The sequence below is a fragment of the Gymnoscopelus braueri genome (assembly GCF_963280865.1).
Source record: "Gymnoscopelus braueri genome assembly, chromosome: 7".
Lineage (NCBI taxonomy): Eukaryota > Metazoa > Chordata > Actinopteri > Myctophiformes > Myctophidae > Gymnoscopelus > Gymnoscopelus braueri.
In genome coordinates, this window is record NC_137608.1 from 40,510,431 (window position 1) to 40,533,183 (window position 22,753).

A 22,753-nucleotide genomic window follows, 5' to 3' on the forward strand; every position below is an offset into this window, starting at 1 on the left:
AAGTTTAATAGCTGAGACCTGGGAGTCCAATTTGCTTATGGGACTCTCAGACTATTTATACTTTACTCCGCTGTAAATTACAACATTACATGTTTTCATTGTTACATGTAAAAATAGCAGTTTTTTACATTCCCCAATTTGGTTCCTTAATTGATGTTTGTCAAACTTTTTGGGCATCATCACTCTAAAGGGTAAAATCTAAAGAGTTTCAACCAAACTGAAATGGAGATGTCCTTTGTTAACATAAAACAATCAGTCATGATACATTCCACATTTCTATTATAATAAACAGTAACACTTAATTCCATCACTCATATAAGCACCAGATCACAGCTCATTTCTCCTCCATTTCATTATCAGATATTGTACACATATTCAAATTTCTACACCTCTGCCAGTTCCCCTTGTGGTTTCCTATTTGCCCTTGCTCCACTGTCACTGCTGTACAAACAGCCCCATACTTTACATCTCTCAAGCTGAGTACAATTCAAACACATGATTAGACATAATACAGTATGGTCATAAAACAATACAATAAACCAAAATAATATATCACATTGCTTATTTCTTCAGGATCAAAAAAGTAATATTAGGGAAGGACTGACTCATAGTCTCAAAGTATAAAAAGTATTAAAACAAATATTAAATCAACAATACAATTCACAATAATAACCCCTTTGTCAAAATCATAGTACATCATAGTAAAATATTTTTTGTATCTAAACTCAACACCTAATCTTATCTGACAAAATGTGTTTCACTTTACTGTAAGTCAACCACACTACATACGTTGAACTGACTTGAGCTGCAATTGACCACAGTCTTCCTGTAAGTGTGTGTGTGTGTGTGTGTGTGTGTGTGTGTGTGTGTGTGTGTGTGTGTGTGTGTGTGTGTGTGTGTGTGTGTGTGTGTGTGTGTGTGTGTGTGTGTGTGTGTGTGTGTGTGTGTGTGTGTGTGTGTGTGTGTGTGTGTGTGTCTGTGAGTGTGGGTGTGGGTGGGTGTGTGTGAGAGTGTGGGTGTGTGTGTGTGTGTGTGTGTGTGTGTGTGTGTGTGTGTGTGTGTGTGTGTGTGTGTGTGTGTGTGTGTGTGTGTGTGTGTGTGTGTGTGTGGGTGTGTGTGTGTGTGTGTGTGTGTGTGTGTGTGTGTGTGTGTGTGTGTGTGTGTGTGTGTGAACTATGAGATACACACTACTTAAGTAAAAAAAAAGATCTATACAAGCATTTTCATTTTGGACAAAAAATGTATGAAGCTTTATTAATACAAACATAGCTTCTCAAAATGAGTTTATATAACAAGAGCTCTTAAAATATTTCTCTCAGTCATGATAGACGTAATAGAAATACATTTAACTAAATATTTTCACCTATAATGACATTCCCAAGTAGGGAAGCCAGTTTTAAAGTGGTTTTAAAAAATGTGGGTCTCAAAAAATACCTTCCAGTGACCAGGTATTTATAATGTCTTTTTTAACATCTTAAACTGCCGTGTCGAGAGACAGGAAAGGGGTAGAGAGTTGGAAACAGACATGAGTCAAACTCAAAATCAGGTCCTTGCGACTCACAAGGAGCATGCTGTCATTTCTTACACATGCAACCACGCTGCCTCAACGGAAGTGCTTACAGTATGAATGAATCTTCAAGGCTTACTATCACACTGTGTCCTAACAGCAGAGCTAAATAACAAAATGTGCGAAACATTCTTTGGCCAGACAGACTTGGGATTTGTCCATGCAACAATGTAATGAAGTTAGTTCAGGAGACAACGCAACCATTTTAGTAAAGAGTCTCCTTCATAGTGCTTTACAAAAAAACAGATTATATAAGGGAACCACCCTTGCAGAAAGCAATGTAATTAGATTGTAATTAGATTTCTACACATGGTGGAGTAAACTACATACCTGGATTGGGATGTGGTTTGGGATAAAATGGGTTGTCAAATGAATCACTCTGCTCCACACTGAATTGGTTCTTCATTTCACAAAATAACTTTTCAACCTTCTTCCCTTCCTCATCGTTGTTGATACTCCAGTGTTCAGGGTTTGGTCCAGACACCATCCATGTCCCATTATCATTCTTCCAGCGATAGGTGACCGGACCTGAATCTTTGATGTCCCCTTCACAGATGAATGAGCAGTTGGTAGATTGAGATGAGCAAGGTGGCTTGATAGCAACTGATGGCTTTGGGACATTCTCTGTTGGGAAAAAATAATGAACACAGCTCAAAATTGTTGGTGATGTTGACTCCATCAATGCAGTTAGAACATCTTGAAGCCGAATTGTAATGAGTTAGGCTGCTCGCTTGTTATTTAATGACTTTATTCACAGATACGAAGACAAATATCTAACTTAATTTATAAGCATTGTTGCTTAACTAATGAGCCCTAAACAATCTGACTCTCTGTCTTTCATTTTTTTCAATCCATCTCTGTCTGTCTGTCTGTCTGTCTGTCTGTCTGTCTGTCTGTCTGTCTGTCTGTCTGTCTGTCTGTCTGTCTGTCTGTCTGTCTGTCTGTCTGTCTGTCTGTCTGTCTGTCTGTCTGTCCGTCCGTCCGTCCGTCCGTCCGTCCGTCCGTCCGTCCGTCCGTCCGTCCGTCCGTCCGTCCGTCCGTCCGTCCGTCCGTCCGTCCGTCCGTCCGTCCGTCCGTCCGTCCGTCCGTCCGTCCGTCCGTCCGTCCGTCCGTCCGTCCGTCCGTCTGTCTGTCTGTCTGTCTGTCCGTCTGTCTGTCTGTCTTGCTGCCTTGCATAATGAAACACCATCACTAATTGTTAGGTGGTCTAATCCTTAATATTTGCATTATCAATAAAGAATGTTCATAAGAAAACATCCTTCCATTAGACCTATATTTATTTTACTTTTTTTCTTCTGAGGACTGGTAAAACATATAACCATAAGCTTTATCCTTCACACAGGACACAAGGCATACTTACTGATCACTTCAACCGTGTAAGTCTTGCACTGCATTCGACTGTTTATCTCCACAGAATATTCTCCACTGTCTTCTTTCATCATATTTTTGATGACCAACATTCCAGTTTCATTATTCAGTTCCATGCGTTCTTTATATGTCCCATAGAAATCAGTCCTGTTGTCCTCGTCCCATTTTGCAAACTCATTTTCAACATTTTTCCACACAATGCCAGTGATGGGTTCAGGAACAGACCTATCATCTGGAATCAACTGAAGGGTTCCTTCCAGTGGTATGTATGTCACATCTTGTTGGGCTGTGTGGAGAAAATTAAGTTCAAGTTGAACAATTAAAGCAGCCAGTAATATGATATAACAGAACAAAGGGGTTTAGCAGAAAAAACAAGTAGCTATACCAGACTAAGACTAAAATAAAAATATAGCTGCAAGCAGCAATAAGCGGTTTCGAGGGATAAGGCAGAGGCAGGAAGAGGCAGGCAGAGAAAGAGAGAGCGAGAGAGCGAGAGAAAGAGAGAAAGAGAGGCAGAGAGAGAGAGCGAGAGAGAGAGAGAGAGAGAGAGAGAGAGAGAGAGAGAGAGAGAGAGAGAGAGAGAGAGATTGTAGATCGGCTATTTTCACAAGAAAGTATGTCATACATAAAAAACAACTACTCTCAAAAAATCATTTCATGTTATTTTTTAAAAAATGCACATGTCTGAATTAACAGGGTCATGTTTTGTACAATGCAATTTAAATGCAAACTGTAATGAGTGGGATTTGAACCGGGGACCTTTGGAACATGAGGCTATTTTTTATTGATTGAGCTATTCAATCCACAGCCTCAGACAGTGAGAAAGGAGAATCCAACAAAACAAAACAAAAGGGCGAATGAAGTACGTCATACATTGAAAATAACTACTTTCAAATAAGCATTTCACGTTATCTTTAACAATTGCACATGTATTCATTGATACAGTCATGTTGTGTGCAATGCAATTATAATGAAGTCTACATGAGGTGGGATTCGAACACATTTGACACAGTTTCACGCAAATTGCTCAGAAATCCTTGGTTTAAATGTTTTTCAAACTGCTCAATATGGCGTAAAATCTGAGGGCGGAGCTCACTGGTCAAAGTAATAGATGTGTTCCTCATGAGTCAAGGCACATGTGTAAGCAAGTTTCACGGCTGTCGGCCAAACGAGGCATGACTTTTGCCTGTTTAAAGTTTGCATGTTCAAAAAATTGCTATAGCGCCCCCCTTTGACCAATTGGAGTAAGATTGGTTTCAGTGATACTTGGAATGACCCTCTACATTATTGCAAAGTTTCAAACAAATGTGAGTCTGCATGTATGTGTTAGGGGCAGACGAATAATTTTCATAAAACTGCAATATTAATTGGCTCTTAAAGGATCTACACCATGAATTTAAAAAAAATATTTGATATTTAATATCATATGGTGTATGTCCCTCAAACCTTTTTCAAAAGGTTTGAGCCTAAATCATCACTCAGATATACTCATCCCAAGTCAATTGTCTCTGGCTTATACAGCACTTTCAGCTGCAATACCAAAACGTCCTCTTGGGCAGGGGGGGGCTACTGAGCAATTCTGTCTGGCCAGCATCAATGCAATGGCAATGCAAGTGATGTCACTTGCATTGCCATTCTGAAATGGCCTGTTCAGACACGCCCATTCTGAAAATCTCTGAAATGAGAATGAATCACTGAATGTTAAAAAAAAATATGTTTTGGGGTACAAGAGACACTGGGGAGCCCAAAAAATACTAAAAACCAAAAAAAAAATGAAATTCATGTTGTAGACCCTTTAAAAGCTACATTTTTTAACTTACAAACCTTTCATGAATTGAGATTTTAGGTATTGGTCCAAAGTTCATGTGTAAAAAGTTTCGTGCAGATTGCTCAAAGATCCAGGAGGAGATAGATTTGCAGGGCATGAGTTGTACCTGTTCAAAGTTGGCATTTGCAATTGAGCGCTACAGCGCCACCCTTTGGCCAATGGTTTTGAGTTTCGGGTCTTGGCCGTTTGGCATAGCCCTCTACCATATTGCCGAGTTTCGTAGTAAGTGACCACACGGTTAGGCCAGAACTGAAAAAACGGCGGAAGAATTCCTAGAGTTTCAAAGAGGCTTCGAGCCTGATAGGCCTCGAAACCTCAATAAACCAAAATAAAAAAATCTGTACAGTAGATGAAATAGTCTACATGCCAAGCTGGAAATTCTGGCTTAAGGATGGCGCAAGAGGAAATGCCATGGGGCCATGAAAATTACATGATTAGAGTTATACACATTGTGCAATATCACATACCTTTGGGATGAAACAGGTTGTTACAGGGATCACTCTGCTCCACACTGACTGGGTTCTTCATTTCACAAAATACCCTTCCGACCTTCTTCCCTTCCTCATCGCTGGTGATACTCCAGTGTGCAGGGTTCGGTCCAGACACCATCCATTCCATTTCATCTTTCCTCCAGCGATAGGTGACCGGACCTGAATCTTTGACGTCCCCTTCACAGATGACCGAGCAGTTGGTAGATTGAGGTGAGCAAGGTGGCCTGATAGCCACCGATGGCTTTGAGACATTCTCTGTTGGGAAATAAATTATGAACACAGCTCAGAATTATTTGGGAGGTTGACTCCAGACTGCAGTTAGAATAATTTGATGAGCTAAAACACAAGTTGGATGTGAGGTAACGGTTAGGATTAAGCCCATAGTAAAATTGCAATGAATCTAACTTCAATTAAGTATTGTAGCTTCCAAAGTAAAACAAATAATCATAATTAAATACATAAATATATTGTTTAGATCAAATAGTTGAACTGACTTATTCTCAGTATCACAGTGAGTACCAGACTGACTTTGTATCTTTCCTCCTTTACTTTACTTCCACCCCTTTTCTTGCTCTCACATTCTCTAATCCTTAATCTTTGCATTATCAATAATTGCAATTATCAATAATAATTCTCTTCTGAGGACTGGACAAACTATAATTGAAGTATAACATATAACCATAAGATTTATCCTTAAAAGGACAATGAGTACTTACTGATCACCTCAATCTTGTACGTCTTGCTCTGGACTCGGCCGTTTACCTCCACAGAATATTGTCCATTGTCCTCTTTGATCATATTTCTGATGACCAACATTCCTGTTTCTTTAATCAATTCTGTGCGTTCTTCATATGGCCCGAAGTAATCCACATCAGGACCGAAGCCCTGATCCCATTCTAACACTTTATTGGGGCCAATTTTCCATAGGATGCCAGTGAGGGATTCAGTAACAGAGCTATTATCTGGAAGCAATTCAAGGATTCCTCCCAATGGTATGTAGTTCACATCTTGTTGGGCTGTGTGGGGAAAATTATGTCAGTCAATGTGTACTGTATGTCAGGGGTTAACTGACTAGCCAGGGCCACAGGGTAGGGGGGCCCTCAAAAGACCTGGACAAAAATGTTTCATGCTTTGGTCAACAATTTTTAATTTACAAGTAATTTGTGTCATAAATGAATGCAGCCAATAAATAGGTTCAGAGACATCTGCATCCATAAAACAAACATTGGAGGCCCTCCGTCCCTCAAGTCCTGTGCCCCCTTCTTAAGATGAAAATGGTTTAGTCTGCACCTGCACTAGAATTTGATCATAGTACATCCATGGGCTAATCGCACTGACTGCATTGCTGCTGACACGGCTCTCACAAAAACATGCCCTTCCCCAAGTTTAAACTACTTGGGGTGCCAAAAAACTAAAGAAAGGAATGAGTAAGCATTAGGGGAACCAGCTAATGACACATTTCTTCCAGAGGACGAGCTTCCTAATAGTTTAAGACTGTTTTCATCTAACTAGTGTTAGTGTAGTACCTATTGTAATATTGGTTTCCCATTGGTGGCAGGGAAAAACTTCGGCTGAGACAGCTTGTGACTGACTGAGACGGGGGAAAGGAGTGCATGTTTTGCTTCACATGATAAACGATTATGTCCACCACAGCTCTTCCCAATTAGCAGAGCTCTGTATTAAAAAAAATTGTAATGATGTCAAATGTTGTCAAATGTAGACTGATTTTTGGTTCTATGGTTCTATGATCCTATATTACTATTTCTATGCATTTGATGTATAACCTCGTGTTTACCTTGCTTACTGTAAGTCCCTCTAGTCTGGATTAAGAGCGTCTGCTAAAATGCCTACATTTTAAATTGTAAATGTTAACCCTGAAACACTGATTTATAACAAATTAAGTATAATATTAGTATTAGATGTCCTAAATACGTATTATCGTAAAATGTTTTGTTTCAACTGTGCAATGCAGTCCAGTGATGTGCCTCAAGTCTGAAAGTTTTTTACAGAGAGCTCAAATTTAACAAGCTTAAGATCAAATGTGGAAACCAATGTGGAAATGGGCTAAATATTATTATAATATTATTATTATGACCAGTAATACGTTACATGATAAGGCTATACGTGTATTTCTGTAATGCTTATTGGCCTTCAGTTGATGCTGATGTCCGCCCTGATTTCTACACAGTTCCCCAGTAAAATCGCCATCACCTACCTGATGCCACGCAGATGCCAGACAGTGCCAACAGCCAGAGGCCCAATGGAGCGCTGAGACCCACCTTTTTGTCCATTTATCTAAAATAAAGTATACTTTAAAATAACAGGGGACAATAACACAGCGTGATAACATCTGTTATAAGGGACTGTTGTAAGGAGAACTAAGAGAGGATAACAGAAAGAGTGGTGCTGATTACGCTTATTTCACCATTCAGAGGAAATACTTTTAGGGAAACGAAACCACAGAAACATGTCTAGAGAGAAGGAAGTGGTAGCCATATTAATATGCTGGGCTGCAGAGATGACATTAGGATCCAATTAATGATGATACATGACAAGTAACTAGAGAGTGTGCATGCAGTAGATGGACATTGAGCTACAGTACACCCAGGCATGAGCGCCCAGGCAAGCTTCACATTCAGATGCAGACTGCAATGATACAATAGCTATTCATGCATATATTGTGGTAATACAAATGCGGATGTGACCTTTGTCCAACATATGGCAAAAGTTCCGAATAGCAAATCCTTTTGCTAAAGTGTGCATGAACAGAAACAAATCCACAGTGAATACAGCAGACAATCACTGGTGCACACATGGTCGTGGATAGGACCAAGACAGTGGCCCACATATGAGAGAGATGGTCACTGAGGCTCAGTGTCAGAGCCTACCGAGTGGATTACTAACATCGTCCGACAGCCATAGAAACCAAGGATCTGCACTGAGCCGAAGTCACTCAATCAAGCTTTGAGGAGGTCTCATTTCATAAAAACCAATGCCTACTGTGTTGTATAAATTGCCCAATGGCTTACATTTCCACCATTTGATTTCCACCATGTGATACCTTCCTGCATTGTAAACTAGATAAAGACTTTACATGACCACATTCTGGACACTTCAGGACACAATTAGGGCAATCCAGGAAATGCCCCACCCCACAGATGCCAAAGCAATGCAACAACCTAAATAATTGAAGCAGTGGTTGAGGAGACTAGTCTCGGCAGCCCCGACGCTGAAATATTATGACTTGACCAAGACAGTCACCAGACAAATTATTTAGCAAATTGTACATCCTTAATAAGACTATAGAGGTCCCTCTGTGTCTAATTATTGTCTCCGCCAGGCCGAAAGGCATATGGCGAGAGAGTATGTTTTACCCCCTGTCTGTCCGTCCGTCCGTCCGTCCGTCCGTCCGTCCGTCCGTCCGTCCGTCCGTCCATCTGTCTGCGAGCGGCTAATCTCCGGCACCATTGGCCCGGTCGCTGCGAAACTGTGCACACACACTCCCTGGGTGCCAATTCAGAACCTCTGCCCCAAATTTTTCACATGGGCCTGTTATAGCGCCACCAGGAGGCCGATTTGTGCAAAACCCATTTTTGGATATTACTCTTACAGATTTTATCCAAACATCACGCAAATCGGTACACAGTATCTCTATAGTCATGTGATCAAGACGGATCTGTCTGATATGTCATATTCCATCCTGATTGGCTAAAGTTGGCTTCCAAAGTTTGCAGGATTGGTCCGTTTTGAACAACATGTCTCATGAACGCAGCGTGCGCTTTCTGTGAAAATTTGCACGCACATTCCCACTAGGCCGAGGAAGAAATGCCACCCTTTTCACCTTACCCTGTTATAGCGCCACCAGCAGATTTAATTTAGCAAAACACATTTTTGCAACAAAATGCCTCAAATCATGAATGCACGCACATTCCCACTAGGCCGAGGAAGAAATGCCACCCTTTTCACATTGGCCTATTATAGCGCCACCAGGAGGCCACAATAACCTACCTGACCTGGCGGAGACCTGTGCTCTCTCTAGTTGATAATGAGTTTATGTGGGTTGGGTTTTTAGCCTTGAGTACAACCAGCTGGAGTATCAAAATAATAAATTACAAACAACAAAAATGCTGCTATTTTAACCAAGCACCTTATCCTATATTACAATTGAGAAAAGTCAGCACTTCCTGTCCCACGCTGAAGCCACCCCCCTGAAGCCAATTCATTGTTTCAGTATCAACACAGCAACAACATATCACATGTCACTACAACACTAGCCACAACGTGCCCACTACATTTACGCATTGTTTCGTCCACTTTCCATTGCTCTCTATACATTTGCCTCTTTGTAGCATAATTATTATCGTGCAACAATATTTTGCCACAGTAGTGACCACACCGGAAGGGGAAACCCTTTAGCACAAGTTAAGTTTTGGTTTCGTTTTTGCCTCCGGGTATGTTATGTTTCGCTTTCGGTTTCGGTTTCAGCTCCGGGTGTTGCCACATCCACTGGAAGTATATTTTGATACCAATACCTTTGCACTTTTACCAACTAAAATAGACAGAGAGGATAGAGTTAAGATTAGATTTAGAGTTACTTTTATTGGCTAACACTTGGCACACCAGCTTGGTTGATGTGACAGACAGCCTGGTGGTGCGAGATTCAAGCGATTCAAAGTCTATTAGGTGTATATAGGAATTGAGAGTCGAGAATATGGTATCTAGTTCAAATGTGTGACCGGGCAATGTCTCTGATTGTAGCTGTCAGTGACTATAAAAATAGAGATAACTAGAAAAAGTGCTCCTCGAAGCACAGGTCTCCGCCAGGTTAGGTAGGTTATTGTGGCCTCCTGGTGGCACTATAGGCCAACGTGAAAAGGGTGCCATTTCTTCTTAGGCCTTTCACGGCAATCAGACACTGCTTTCATGATTTGAGGCATTTTGTTCAAAAAATGTGTTTTGCTAAAATGTATCTGCTGATGGCGCCATAACAGGGCAATGTGAAAAGGGTGGCATTTCTTCCTCGGCCAAGTGGTAACGTGCTTGCAAAATTTTATGGAAATCGCATGCTGCTGATTTGAGGCATTTTGTTCAAAACGGAGCAATCCAGCAAACTTTGGAAGGCATAGTAGTATAGCTGTTTAACTCCCGTTTTTTTGCAAATCGTGCACTTTTTGATAGAAGCGTCAAACTTTCAGCCTAGTTAGTATATGCCATAATGTCATCATAATGTCAATCATTTTCAGACAGGGAGGGAAGTCAGATTTGACCTCTGAGGACCGTGAGAGGTCAAATCCAAAATGGCCGCTAGTCCAACTTAAGTTTGGAACCAAACACAGTAGAAAAACGTTTAAAGTATCATTTCCAACTAAATAGGGGATTCCTTTTCATGTGGTAATACTATCGAGATCAACAGATTTCAAGGAAATGCAATTAGGTCGAGGTCAAGGTAAAAATGTGCCCAAAAAATGCAGTGATTTCCTCAGAATCACAAATGGCAGTGTAACAATCAATGGTCTCATATATAGGCAACACCAACAATGACACACCTGATGTGGTTCAGACAATTAATTTATTAACATTCCTCTAGTAGAGGGCAAGGAACTTCATGCAACCAATGGGAGTGGAGTCCTCAGTTCTCCTGCTGATTCAAACTTGGCCTGCCTTGCCCCATATTCGCAAGAGATGCAGATGCTGTGCAAAAGGGGTGTAAGAAAGTGACCATACCATACCACATTGATACTGATGTGGTAGTATACTTCCAGTGGATGTGGCAACACCCGGAGCTGAAACCGAAACCGAAAGCGAAACATAACATACCCGGAGGCAAAAACGAAACCAAAACTTAACTTGTGCTAAAGGGTTTCCCCTTCCGGTGTGGTCACTACTGTGGCAAAATATTGTTGCACGATAATAATTATGCTACAAAGAGGCAAATGTATAGAGAGCAATGGAAAGTGGACGAAACAATGCGTAAATGTAGTGGGCACGTTGTGGCTAGTGTTGTAGTGACATGTGATATGTTGTTGCTGTGTTGATACTGAAACAATGAATTGGCTTCATTCATCAAGATAGGTCCTGATGAGCTGTGGGTTGCCTTTGGTGTTGAATCAAGCTTTCGGTACATAGCTGTTCATGAAATGGTTGCCACAATGACTCCAACACAGTGTCTGACTCTCCCAGTCTTTCACGCTTTCACCGGGTGTGACACTGTATCTGCGTTTGCTGGCAGAGGAAAGAAGACTGCCTGGGAAACATTCCCAGAGGTGAATGAGGCTTTCAGTGAACTCCTACAGTTGCCAAGTGAGGTCAGTGAAGGTGGGTGTAGTGGAGGGGGGACGCGGGGGGACGGCGCTCCCTCACTTCTCTAACTGCAAAAAAAAAACTCATGTATCATGTATGCTCATGTATGACCGAACCAGTGAGTGCATGGAAGTGAACGATGCCAGGAAACAGCTCTTCACGAAGAAGTCAAGAACACTAGAGAGCATTCCTCCAACCCAGGCAGCACTCAAGCAACACATCAAGCGCACTTGCTACCAGACAAACTGTTGGAACCAGGCATTGGTACTGGAACCAGAGATGCCAGAGCCATCTGAATGGGGCTGGACAAAGGAAACAACTGGGTGGCAACCATTTTGGACCACTCTCTCTGAAGCATCCAAATCGTGCCATGAATTAATCCGCTGTCGCTGCACGAAAGGGTGTACTGGACCATGCAAGTGTGCCAAAGCTGCTCTCAAATGTACTGCACTGTGCCTCTGTTGTGGAGACTGTTAAATTTTGATTATTATCATTATTTATCAACTTATTTGTGGTCTTGTTTTTCTCTTTCCTGTACGCAATATGTGACAATAAAGAAGCCTTGAACATTGATTATTGTGATTTACTATGAATTTAGTATTAAAATAGATTACCACCATAGGTTTAATCTGTTCATTTGTTTTGTATTATTCCCATTGTCGCAAAACAGTTTCACTATATTGCAGTACCCAGTGTCAAAGCTTATATACTTATTACTATGTAATTTGACCTTGACCTTGATTTAATGTATGTTCTTGGGTTCTGGCAATCTCCAACATATCATCAAATGAATGGGTAACCCCAACTTAGTTGGAAAGAACGCCTAAATGTATTTTTTTAAGTATTTAGACATTTATACCCAGTAGACTGGCGGCCATCTTGGATTTGACCTCTCAGAGGTCAAAAAAAAAATTAGGATGGAATATCCGTTTTGATCACATGACTATAGAGATACTGTGTACCGTTTTTTCGTGATTTTTGGACAGAGTAACATCAACAGAGTAACATCAACAAATGAGTTTTTCATGGTGGCGCTATAAAAGGCAGATGTGAAAAATGCAGAGCAAAGCTTTTTCCTTGGCCTCTAGGGTTTGCGCATACAAAGTTTTACACAGATCTGTGCAGTTATAGGTAAGAACACGAATCGGCCTGTTATAGCGCCACCATGAGGCTGATTTGAAAAATTTGGGAATGTGCGTGCAAAACACGGAAATTGCACGCTGTGTTCATGATTTAAGGCATTTGTTTAAAACGGAGCACTCCTGCCAAGTTTGAAGGCCAATCTTAGCCAATCAGGATGGAACATGAAAAATCTTAAAGACCTGTCTTGTTTAATGACTATAGAGATGTCCACAGACTGACACACGGACGGACGGACGGACGGACGGACGGACGGACGGACGGACGGACGGACGGACGGACGGACGGGGTGCAAAACGTAGTCTCGGCCATGCCTTTCGGTCTGGTGGATACAATAACCTCATTTAACGTCTGCTGTCTTATTTACCTCGTGCAAGGTGGTGTTTTTACTGGTTTTATTATTTTGAATCTATTAAATTGTCTACATCAAGGTGTTGTTTTTTGAATATTAACTAAACCCTTTTAATCAATACCCAAACAAGGTTAGGCGATCCCCTTAGATCTATAGATGCATGATGTCAACGTTTTTACAAATCGCAGTATAAATACCCGATAGTGGACCTCAGTCCATCTTGGTGATATAGTTAAATAATTACAACTTTCTTTAACTGCAGGTTAATTTATTAAAGGAATATGCGATACAGAAAACAGCAGTAATAAGCATCATTAATAATCAGTACAAATTCAATATAAAATATAAATCAGATCAAATTAATAAAATTCTTCAGAGCACCTATGTCCCACTTTAAACTCCATTCACTAGATGGACCCACTGCTTTGCCGGCTGAGAGTATACACACCCATGCCGTCCCTGTGCAGTCCTGACATAGCCAGATGCATGTTTAATAGCTGAGACCTGGGAGTCCAAATTGCTTATGGGACTCTCAGACTATTTATACTTTTACTCCGCTTTAAATTACAAAATTACATGTCTTCATTGTTACATATCAAAATTGCAGTTTTTGACATTCCCCAATTTGGTTCCTTAATTGTTGTTTGTCAAACTTTTTGGGCTGACCCCATTTCCATCTGACCTTTAGTCTAGTTCTCCTATCATCACTCTAAAGGGTAAACTCTAAAGAGTTTCAACCAAACTGAAATGGAGATGTCCTTTGTTAACATAAAACAAACAAAGTCATGATTAATTCCACATTTCTATTATAATAAACAGTAACACTTAATTCATCACTCATATAAGCACCAGATCACAGCTCACTTTTCCTCCATTTCATTATCATATGTTGTACACATACTAATTTCTACACCTCTGCCAGTTTTCTTGTGGTTTCCTATTTGCCCTTGCTCCACTGTGACTGCTGCACAAACACTCTCAAGCTGAGTACAATTCAAACACATGATTAGACATAATACAGTATGGTCATAAAACAATACAATAAACCAAAATAATATAATCACATATGCTTAGCTTATTTCTTCAGGATCAAAAAAGTTATATTAGGGAAGGACTGACTTATCCTAAGTATAAAAAGGATACAAAATTAATTAAATCAACAATATAATTCACAATATTAACCCTTTTGTCAAAATCATAGTACATCATAGTAAAATAGTAAAGCAATTTTTGTATCTAAACTCAGCACGTAATCTTGTCTGACAAAATTTGTTTCACTTTAAGTCAACCACACTACATACGTTGAACTGACTTGAGCTGCAATTGACCACAGTCTTCCTGTAAGCGTGTGTGTGTGCGTGTGCGTGTGTGCGTGTGTGTGTGTGTGTGTTGATTGACAGATATGATAATGTGTCACCAAAACACCAAAACTATGAGACACTCAGTACTTAAGTAAAATAAATGATCTATACAAGCATTTTCATTTTGGACACTAAAACAAAATTGGATATCATGTCAAAATTAATGAAGATTTATTAATACAAACATAGCTTCTCAAAATGAGTTTATATAGCAAGAGCTCTTAAAATATTTCTCTCAGTCATGATAGAATGTGGTTTTCACAGTTTTTGTGCCCAAAGCACAGCAAATAATTTTTACAAAATATGTTCACGTATAATGACATTCCCAAGTAGGGAAGACAGTTTTAAAGTGGTTTAGGTGGGCTTAGGTGGTTAATGTACTTTAAAGAACAGATTGATATTTGTATTTTTGACATTTCAATTATTGTCCCTGGAGAAAAAGTTGATTTACAAACAAAATTCAAAGGTCCTTGACTTCTTACTTGGTCAATGATGTTTAGCCAGCATTGACCCAATTAATGAGGTAAGTTTAGTAATGTTTTATGGAGAAAGTGTGTAAACAAACTTAAAACATTAAAAAAATGAAGTCATTACTTGGGAAATGGTGTTCAGTATATGACATGGCAGAAGCATAGCCTCGCGTGGCCAGACAATATCACACGACACACTGAGGGCTAAAGTGCGATGCAATTTTGCAAAGGCAGATTCGTCTGGAACCAGGCTAGCAGAAGCATGCATTGGCACCGGTATGGTCCTTTAAATTTATGTGCTTTTACTGATAATACATGGGAGAATAATTTTGTATTGCCTAATTTGTATATTGGCAAACGGTGTCACCATGTCTGTGTGTGGTCAAGCAGCGATGGACACATTGCAGAAAGTTAAGATTAACTTTTCTTTGTAATTCAATTTCTTGTAAGGGGAAGCCATCTGTAAGAGCGAGATAGAGGAGAGTGAGAGAGAGAGAGAGATAGATAGAGGAGAGTGAGAGAGAGAGAGAGGAAGAGAGAGAGAGAGAGAGCGAGAGCGAGCGAGAGAGAGAGAGAGAGAGAGAGAAGGGGTTTGTTAGGTCAAAACATTAAAAAATTCTGCAGGATAATGCAACACCACACAATACAAACAAAAATTAATGTCAAAAAGAGGGAGAGAGGGAGAAGTCAGTGAAATATGAGAAATGGGCTGGACAGGGGGTCATCTGTCGGGTGGGTTTCATTGCCAAGATGAGAGTATCCCACAGTATCACTCATACAGCTCATAGTAGAGCTGCAAGCCTGCAACTATCAATTATGTTCTCATAGATTATTGTATTGATTACATTTTCAATTAATCAAAAAATCGATAATAACAATAATTGTGATTATCATTTTTATTAAATAATCGATTAAATTGATAAGTGCAATTAACTGTTGCATTCCTACTGTATACCAACTCTGCCAGTTATCACAGCCAGCAACAAGAATTGGTGACTGGAGGTTTATTATGCACACACAGGTATGTGTACACAGTGGTTGTGTGTATATAGATATTATAATTAATTACATATCTATATAATTACAAAATAACAATAACATTATTTGATAATTATTATAAACTAGTTGGATGAACTCCAGACCAAGTCACTTCACACAACCTGCTCAAGTAAACTTCTTAAACCCACTCACCTTCAGCATGAACACCCAACATCACACAGGCTCGGACACACGCGACTGCAACATATCCCCTATACGATCCCTTATACGATCTGTGATGAAATTCAAACAGTGATATGGGGTTTCAGCTGTTGGCTTCTTAGGACAAGGCCCCCCCACACCCACATACACACACACACAGCATTTTGCATTAAAGGCGACTATATGTGTAGGCTAACCAACAAAAAACAATGATGTGACATTTGCTTGTGAAATTGCATGCAAGCATGGTGTATGCTATGTGTAACTTTAAACTCAGTAGAGAAACCTACCACGATATATATAACCCAGCACCAAGACTGCAAGGAGGAAGACACCAACAATAATTCCTCCAATAATACCTCCTGTGGATGTATTTTCTTAAGAGGAAAAAAGAATAGTCAGTACTGGATTAAATTTTTTTTTCTCGCTTTAGTTAATCTGTCTCTGTCTGTCTGCAACAATGTAATGACGTTAGTTCAGGAGACAACAAAAATCACCAGCACATTTTAGAAAAGAGTCTTCTTCATAGTGCTTTACTGTACAAAAAGAACACAGATTATATAAGGGAACCACCCATGCAGAAAGTGTTTGTAATGCAATGTAATTAGATTTCTACACATGGTGGAGTAAACCACATACCTGGATTGGGATAAAATGGGTTTTTAAATGGATCACTCTGCTCCACACTGAATTGGTTCTTCATTTCACAAAATAACATTTCAACCTTCTTCCCTTCCTCATCGCTGGTGATACTCCAGTGTGCAGGGTTCGGTCCAGACACCATCCATTCCCCACCATCTTTCTTCCAGCGATAGGTGACCGGACCTGAATCTTTGATGTCCCCTCCACAGATGAATAAGCACTTGGTAGATTGAGATGAGCAAGGTGTCTTGATAGCCACTGATGGCTTTGGGACATTCTCTGTTGGGGAAAAATAATGAACACAGCTCAGAATTGTTGGCGATGTTGACTCCACCAATGCAGTTAGAACATCTTGATGAACTCAAAGACGAATAGTAATGAGTTGTTCTTCTCCTACTGTATGCACCTGTTGTCAACAAATAGTTACTGTTTATAGACTTAACAGCAGTTTAACGTCAGAAAGTTTTTGATCAAACATTTAATGACTTTATTCACAGATAAAAAGAAAAATATCTAACTTAATTTATAAGTATTGTTGTTTAACAAATGAGCCCTAAACAAAATGACTTTCTCTCTCTCTCTCTCTCTCTCTCTCTCTCTCTCTCTCTCTCTCTCTCTCTCTCTCTCTCTCTCTTGCATAATACTTACTAATTGTGAGGTGGTCATCATACTGATTTAGAAACATTCCCTAATCCTTCATCTTTGCATTATCAATAAAGAATGTTCATAAGAAAACATCCTTCCATTAGACCTATATATTTTTTCTTCTTCTGAGGACTGGACAAATGTCCACTGAATAATGTGAATATTATGATATAAGTACAACATATAACCATAAGCTTTATCCTTCACACAGGACACAAGGCATACTTACTGATCACTTCAACCTTGTAAGTCTTGCACTGCATTCGACTGTTTATCTCCACAGAATATTCTCCACTGCCTTCTTTCGTCATATTTTTGATGACCAACATTCCAGTTTCATTATTCAGTTCCATGCGTTCTTTATATGTCCCATAGAAATCAGTCCCGTTGTCCTCGTCCCATTTTGCAAACTCATTTTCAGCATTTTTCCACGTGATGCCAGTGATGGATTCAGGAACAGACCTAGCATCTGGAATCAACTGAAGGGTTCCTTCCAGTGGTATGTATGTCACATCTTGTTGGGCTGTGTGGAGAAAATTAAGTTCAAGTTGAACAATTAAAGCAGCCAGTAATATGATATAACAGAACAAAGGGGTTTAGCAGAAAAAAACAAGTAGCTAGACCAGACTAGGAATAAAATAAAATAAACCAAAATAAAAAAAATCTGTACAGTATACGAAAGAGTCTACATGCCAAGCTGGAAATTCTGGCCTAAGGATGGCGCAAGAGGAAATGCCATGGGGCCATGAAAATTACATGATTAGATTTCTACTATATCACATACCTTTGGGATGAAACAGGTTGTTACAGGCACCACTCTGCTCCACACTGAATGGGTTCTTCATTTCACAAAATAACTTTTCAACCTTCTTCCCTTCCTCATCGCTGGTGATACTCCAATGTGCAGCGTTCGGTCCAGACACCATCCATTCCCCATCATCTTTCTTCCAGCGATAGGTGACCGGACCTGAATCTTTGATGTCCCCTCCACAGATGACTGAGCAGTTGGTAGATTGAGATGAACAAGGTGGCTTGATAGCCACTGATGGCTTTGGGACATTCTCTGTTGGGGAAAAATAATGAACACAGCTCAGAATGGTTGGTGATGTTGACTCCACCAATGCAGTTAGGACATTTTGATGAACTCAAAGCCGAATTGTAATGAGTTAGGCTGCTCGCTTGTTCTTCTCCTATGCACCTGTTGCCAACAAATAGTTACTGTTTATAGATTTAACAGCAGTTTAACTTCAGAAAGTTTTTGATCAAACATTTAATGACTTTATTCACTCACAGATACGAAGATAAATATCTAAATATCTAACTCTCTCTCTCATAATAAAACACTATCACCTACTGATTTATACACCTTCCCTAATCCTTAATCTTCGCATTATCAATAAAGAATGTTCATAAGAAAACATCCTTCCATGATTAGACCTATATATATATATATATATATATATATATTTTTTTTTTTATCTTCTTCTGAGGACTGGACAAATGTGTACTGAAAAACGTGGATATTATGATATAAGTACAACATATAACCATAAGCTTTATCCTTCACATATGACACAAGGCATACTTACTGATCACTTCAACCTTGTAAGTCTTGCACTGCATTCGACTGTTTATCTCCACAGAATATTCTCCACTGCCTTCTTTCGTCATATTTTTGATGACCAACATTCCAGTTTCATTATTCAGTTCCGTGCGTTCTTTATATGTCCCATAGAAATCAGTCCCATTGTCCTCGTCCCATTTTGCAAACTCATTTTCAACATTTTTCCACACAATGCCAGTGATGGGTTCAGGAACAGACCTAGCATCTGGAATCAACTGAAGGGTTCCTTCCAGTGGTATGTATGTCACATCTTGTTGGGCTGTGTGGAGAAAATTAAGTTCAAGTTGAACAATTAAAGCAGCCAGTAATATGATATAACAGTTACAGAACAAAGGGGTTTAGCAGAAAAAACAAGTAGCTATACCAGACTAAGACTAAAATAAAAAAGCTAAATAAAAAAATCTGTACAGTAGAGGTAAGAGTCTACATGCCAAGCTGGAAATTCTCGCTTTTTTTAAAAATTGCATGATTAGATTTCTACACATTGTGCTATATCACATACCTTTGGGATGAAACAGGTTGTTACAGGGATCACTCTGCTCCACACTGACTGGGTTCTTCATTTCACAAAATACCCTTTCAACCTTCTTCCCTTCCTCATCGCTGGTGATACTCCAGTGTGCAGGGTTCGGTCCAGACACCATCCATTCCATTTCATCTTTCCTCCAGCGATAGGTGACCGGACCTGAATCTTTGATGTCCCCTTCACAGATGACCGAGCAGTTGGTAGATTGAGGTGAGCAAGGTGGCCTGATAGCCACCGATGGCTTTGAGACATTCTCTGTTGGGAAATAAATTATGAACACAGCTCAGAATTATTTGGGAGGTTGACTCCAGACTGCAGTTAGAATAAATTGATGAGCTAAAACACATGTTGGATGTGAGGTAACGGTTAGGATTAAGCCCATAGTAAAATTGCAATGAATCTAACTTCAATTAGGTATTGTAGCTTCCAAAGTAAAACAAATAATCACCATTAAATACATAAATATATTGTTTAGATCAAATAGTTGAACTGACTTATTCTCAGTATCACAGTAAGTACCAGACTGACTTTGTATCTTTCCTCCTCTACTTTCTTTTCACCCCTTTTCTTGCTCTCACATTCTCTAATCCTTAATCTTTGCATTATCAATAATTAATGTTCATAAGAAAACAAATATAACCCTTAAAATGTTCTCTTCTGAGGACTAACTTTAATTGAAGTACAACATATAGTACCATAAGATTTATCCTTAAAAGGACAGTGCGTACTTACTGATCACTTCAATCTTGTACGTCTTGCTCTGCAGTCGGCGGTTTATCTCCACAGAATATTGTCCATTGTCCTCTTTGGTCATATTTGTGATGACCAACATTCCTGTTTCTTTAATCAATTCTGTGCGTTCTTTATATGTCCCGTAGTAATCCACATCAGGACCGAAGCCCTGATCCCATTCTGTCACTTTATTGGGGCCAATTTTCCATAGGATGCCAGTGAGGGATTCAGTAACAGAGCTATTATCTGGAAGCAATTCAAGGATTCTTCCCAATGGTATGTAGTTCACATCTTGTTGGGCTGTGTGGGAAAAAATTATGTCAGTCAATGTGTACTGTATGTCAGGGGTTAACTAGCCTGCCCCAGTGCGTCTGATATCTGTTATAGAGGGGCGGATTCAAAATCTCCGGAGAAAACAGCCGGGGGCTCCTATTGGTTCACCGATCTGTGTGCCCGCCCCCGCCCCGCGCCCCTCCTCCTCCCCAATGTGCAGCATTGAGAGCCCTGACGTCACAACATTTGGAGCGACGCCCACTGCACTCTGGTTGGTTGGGGAAATGAAAGGTTGACTCCCACTTCCTATGCCAGGAATGTCAACAGCTTGGTCCAAGCTTTCTTTTTGAGCAAAACGCAAAGGAAAATAAAAGCCTGGAGATTGAGGCTAGGGGTTAACTGACTAGCCAGGGCCACAGGGTAGGGGGTCCCTCAAAAGACCTGGTCTAAAATGTTTCATGCTTTGGTCAACAATTTAGAAGTAATTTGTGTCATAAATGAAAACAGCCAGAATAAATAGGTTGAGAGACAGAAATTTGCATCCATAAAACAAACATTGGAGGCCCTCCGTCCCTCAAGTCCTGTGCCCCCCTTCTTAAGATGAAAATGGTTCAATCTGCACCTGCACTAGAATTTGATCATAGTACTACATCCATGGGCTAATCGCACTGACTCCATTGCTGCTGACACGGCTCTCACAAAAACATGCCCTTCCCCAAGTTTAAACTACGTTGGGTGCCAAAAAACTAAAGAAAGGAATGAGTAAGCATTAGGGAAAACTGCTAATGACACATTTCTTCCAGAGGAAGAGCTTCCTAATAGTTTAAGACTGTTTTAATCTAGTGTAGTACCTCTTCCCAATTAGCAGTGCTCTGTATTAAAAATAAACTTAAAAAATTGTAATGATGTCAAATGTTGTCAAATGTAGACTGATGAGGTTCTTGGTTTACCTATAATCCTATATTACTATTTCTATGCATTTGATGTATAACCTCGTGTTTACCTTGCTTACTGTAAATCGCTCTGGATTAAGAGCGTCTGCTAAAATGCCAACATTTTAAATTGTAAATGTTAACCCTGAAACACTGATTTATAACAAATTGAGTATAATATTAGTATTAAATGTCCTAAATATGTATTATTGTAAAATGTTTTGTTTCAACTGTGCAATGCAGTCCAGTGATGTGCCTCAAGTCTCAAAGTTTTTTACAGAGCTCAAATTTAACAAGCTTAAGATCAGATGTGGAAACCAATGTGGAAATAGCTAAATATTATTATAATATTATTATTATTATGAACAGTAATATGTTACATGATAAGGCTATATGTGTATTTCTGTAATGCTTATTGGCCTTCAGTTGATGCTGATATCCGCCCTGATTTCTACACAGTTCCCCAGTAAAATCGCCATCACCTACCTGATGCCACGCAGATGCCAGACAGTGCCAACAGCCAGAGGCCCAACTTTTTGTCCATTTATCTAAAATAAAGTATACTTTAAAATAACAGAGGACAATAAAACAGCGTTATAAGGGACTGTAGTATGGAGAACTAAGAGAGGATAACAGAAAGAGTGATACGCTTACAGTATTTCATCATTTACTGGAAACAAACTTTGAGGGAAACAGAAACCACTTCCGCTGTTTGTGGGAAGTGGGCGTCGTTAGTGATGTGAGTGTGCTGAGTGACATGTTTAGAGAGAGCTACGGTTCACACAGGCATGAGCGCCAAGGCAAGCTTCACATTCAAATGCAGAGTGCAAGTGATACAGTAGCTATTCGTGCATATATTGTGGTAATACAAATGCGGACGTGACCTTTGTGCAACATATGGCAAAAGTTCCCGCCATTGTGGAATAGCAAATCCTTTTGCTAAAGTGTGCATGAACAGAAACAAATCCACAGTGAATACAGCAGATAATCACTGGTGCACGCATGGTCGTGGATAGGACCAAGACAGTGGCCCACATATGAGAGAGATGGTCACTGAGCCTTAGTGTCAGAGCCTACCGAGTGGATTAGTAACATGGTCAGACAGCCATAGAAACTGAGGCTCTGCACTGAGCCCAAGTCACTCAATCAAGCTTTGAGGAGGTCTCATTCCACAATACCAATGCCTACTGTGTTATATAAATTGCCCAATGGCTTATTTTTCCACCCTTTTGATGCATGCGATACCTTCCTGCAATGTAAACTAGATAAGGACAGCAGTTACATGACCACGTTCTGGACACC

General features: G+C 39.9%; 1 protein-coding gene across 3 annotated transcripts; it reads right to left on the reverse strand.

The window, feature by feature from the left end:
• Window positions 1–1,809: 1,809 nt before the first annotated feature.
• Window positions 1,810–22,100, reverse strand: LOC308088111 (uncharacterized protein). 3 transcript variants are annotated; one of them, XM_080432470.1, is made up of 10 exons: window positions 21,938–22,100; window positions 20,247–20,546; window positions 19,491–19,769; window positions 18,954–19,247; window positions 18,149–18,427; window positions 17,594–17,887; window positions 16,717–16,998; window positions 16,368–16,454; window positions 16,069–16,148; window positions 13,321–15,337 (listed from the first exon to the last, which is right to left on the reverse strand). In XM_080432470.1, the coding sequence occupies exons 1-9, from the start codon at window positions 21,993–21,995 to the stop codon at window positions 16,090–16,092; spliced, it is 1,932 nt and encodes a 643-aa protein (XP_080288596.1). In that variant the 5' UTR covers window positions 21,996–22,100; the 3' UTR covers window positions 13,321–15,337; window positions 16,069–16,089. The 3 variants fall into 3 exon arrangements, with proteins under 3 accessions (XP_080288595.1, XP_080288594.1, XP_080288596.1); XM_080432469.1 differs by lacking the exons at window positions 13,321–15,337; window positions 16,069–16,148; window positions 16,368–16,454; window positions 16,717–16,998 and adding exons at window positions 1,810–2,191; window positions 2,928–3,221; window positions 5,231–5,509 and having other exon boundaries at window positions 17,594–17,878; XM_080432468.1 differs by lacking the exons at window positions 13,321–15,337; window positions 16,069–16,148; window positions 16,368–16,454; window positions 16,717–16,998 and adding exons at window positions 1,810–2,191; window positions 2,928–3,221; window positions 5,231–5,509.
• Between the last annotated feature and the right edge of the window lie 653 nt (window positions 22,101–22,753).